The sequence below is a fragment of the Neodiprion lecontei genome, chromosome 3 (genome assembly GCF_021901455.1).
Source record: "Neodiprion lecontei isolate iyNeoLeco1 chromosome 3, iyNeoLeco1.1, whole genome shotgun sequence".
Classification (NCBI taxonomy): domain Eukaryota; kingdom Metazoa; phylum Arthropoda; class Insecta; order Hymenoptera; family Diprionidae; genus Neodiprion; species Neodiprion lecontei.
Genome location: NC_060262.1, coordinates 42,196,715 through 42,198,714, shown reverse-complemented (window position 1 = coordinate 42,198,714; position 2,000 = coordinate 42,196,715). Strand labels below are relative to the sequence as shown.

Below are 2,000 nucleotides of genomic sequence, written 5' to 3'. Positions count from 1 at the left end.
GATATTTATGATTATTTCAAAATCTTACAAGTGGTGCCTTTTTGTCTCAGACATATCCGAGTAGCGTACAAATTGTTGTTACGGTTATTTAGTTTTGTTTGCTACCATTTTATTGTTCGGTGTTAATTTATTGCTTGATTACCTTTTCAATGTGTTATATATGTTACTATTAACAACATCTGCATTAATTAATTACATTTCAATTCCGAATGCATAAGTTTAGCGTTAATGGTGTAAATCGCACGCTTCGCGCAAAAAATCAGACGCACGACGATTTCGAGCCAACTTGTACGTTCACAGCTACCTATTATTACAATCAACGTTTCCGTGAAATATTCTTCTCGCAATTAGATCGGTGGTAATGCTATCGTGTTTTCACTTGCAGCTGCAAACGTTAGACTTGGCCGACCTCTCGATGAACTTCTCCAAAGTGGTCTAGGAGTAAAATGACTATCCCTCAAGCCTCTGATCGAAGACACTGTAAAGATACGTTCAAAGTACTACATTGTAATCGCAATCATAATTAGCATTCGTATAATCATCTCGATAAAATGGAATGACACAAGTTACCGATTAATTAAATATTAAGTACTTGCCCGATTTCCAAGACGGGAAAATCTGTGGATGCAGCTGACCCGACGCAGATGTCACAGATACTGATAATTTCGGTCCTGAATTCTGCAATATAGCTCGAGTGACAGATCTCTTGAATGCCGGAGGTAAATTCAACGAACCTGTCGACACAGAATTAGTCGGAAAAATATTCGGTTATACCGCAATTAAAATTATTACACGAATACACCGAATCTGAGTTGCACGAGGGTGCTGATCGGGTAATTATCCATATATTATACTCGTGTACTCACTCGTTATGTCATCGCTAAGAGTCATCTTTGATTGTTTAGTTGTTTGCTGAAGGTGCCGTTCGATTTTGAAATTTTTCATAAATTTTCGGCAGACCGAACTTATGTCCTTGTCGTCTAAACATTCTGTGAGATAAGAATCTGAGTGTAACATTTCATTTTCAATACGGTATAAGCCTTCAAAGATTGATTATCTTTTAATCATCTTGTGATGTTGGAATTGTTGCAACACACCTAACGAGTCCGAATTGGCGATGATGTTTTCCCTGTATCTGTAATACTTCGTTACTGGATTGCCTTGGAGGAATAATTGTTTCAACTTTCTCAAACTCTGTACGGTTTCCGTCAAATCCTTAACGTCTTCGATAGAATTACATCTTGCGTCGCACGATTCAAGCCTTTCGAAATTATTGATGTCCTTCAAAGTTTTCATTCTGTTTCCTGCTACATTCAGAACCTTCAATGACATCTAAGGAAACATAGGTATTTTATAATATAATAAGAATCGTGAACGAGGATCAATCAGTTTTTTTTTTTAATGAATATAAAAGAGTTGAAAAGATATAAAGTATTTTTCACTCGAAGAAGGTCTTATTGTTAGTATAATAGCATATATTTACGGTTAAATTGTGACAGCTTTTGGGATCGAAATACAGAGATTCCCCCGCGGAAATTTTCTGTCTTTCCACGTGCAGTTCTGTCAAGTTCTCCAGATTTCCCAACCCTTCAATTACGGCAATGTTGTTATATCCCAGGAACAGTGATGTAAGATTTTGCAGACAGTCCAAGTTTTCAATTTTTGATATATTATTGTGTTGCAGATATAAATGCGTGATGTTCGTTCCGAAATGTAAGTTTTCTATTTTACTTATCGAGTTATTGTGGAGATAAATTACGCGCAGGTTCCCACACATCGCAAAGTTACCCTTAATTAAAATATTTCATGTCGAATGAAAGGATAAATGCACGAAGCGTATAATATTATTATAATTTATGCTATTACGTTTTTTCAAGTCATTTGTAATCAATTCAATTTAAGAAAATCGATCATTAATAATGAATTTGTTGAACACACTTACGATCGCATTGATGAATTTGTCATTCATGTAAAGATGAGTGATTTTTCTCAGATGATCC

General features: G+C 35.5%; 1 protein-coding gene across 1 annotated transcript; it reads right to left on the bottom strand.

The window, feature by feature from the left end:
• Window positions 1–70: 70 nt before the first annotated feature.
• Window positions 71–1,777, bottom strand: LOC107223990 (protein phosphatase 1 regulatory subunit 42-like). The gene is made up of 5 exons (XM_046734698.1): window positions 1,484–1,777; window positions 1,098–1,332; window positions 867–1,004; window positions 597–734; window positions 71–478 (listed from the first exon to the last, which is right to left on the bottom strand). Exons 1-5 carry the CDS (start codon window positions 1,775–1,777, stop codon window positions 348–350), a joined length of 936 nt encoding a protein of 311 aa, XP_046590654.1. The 3' UTR covers window positions 71–347.
• Window positions 1,778–2,000: the final 223 nt, after the last annotated feature.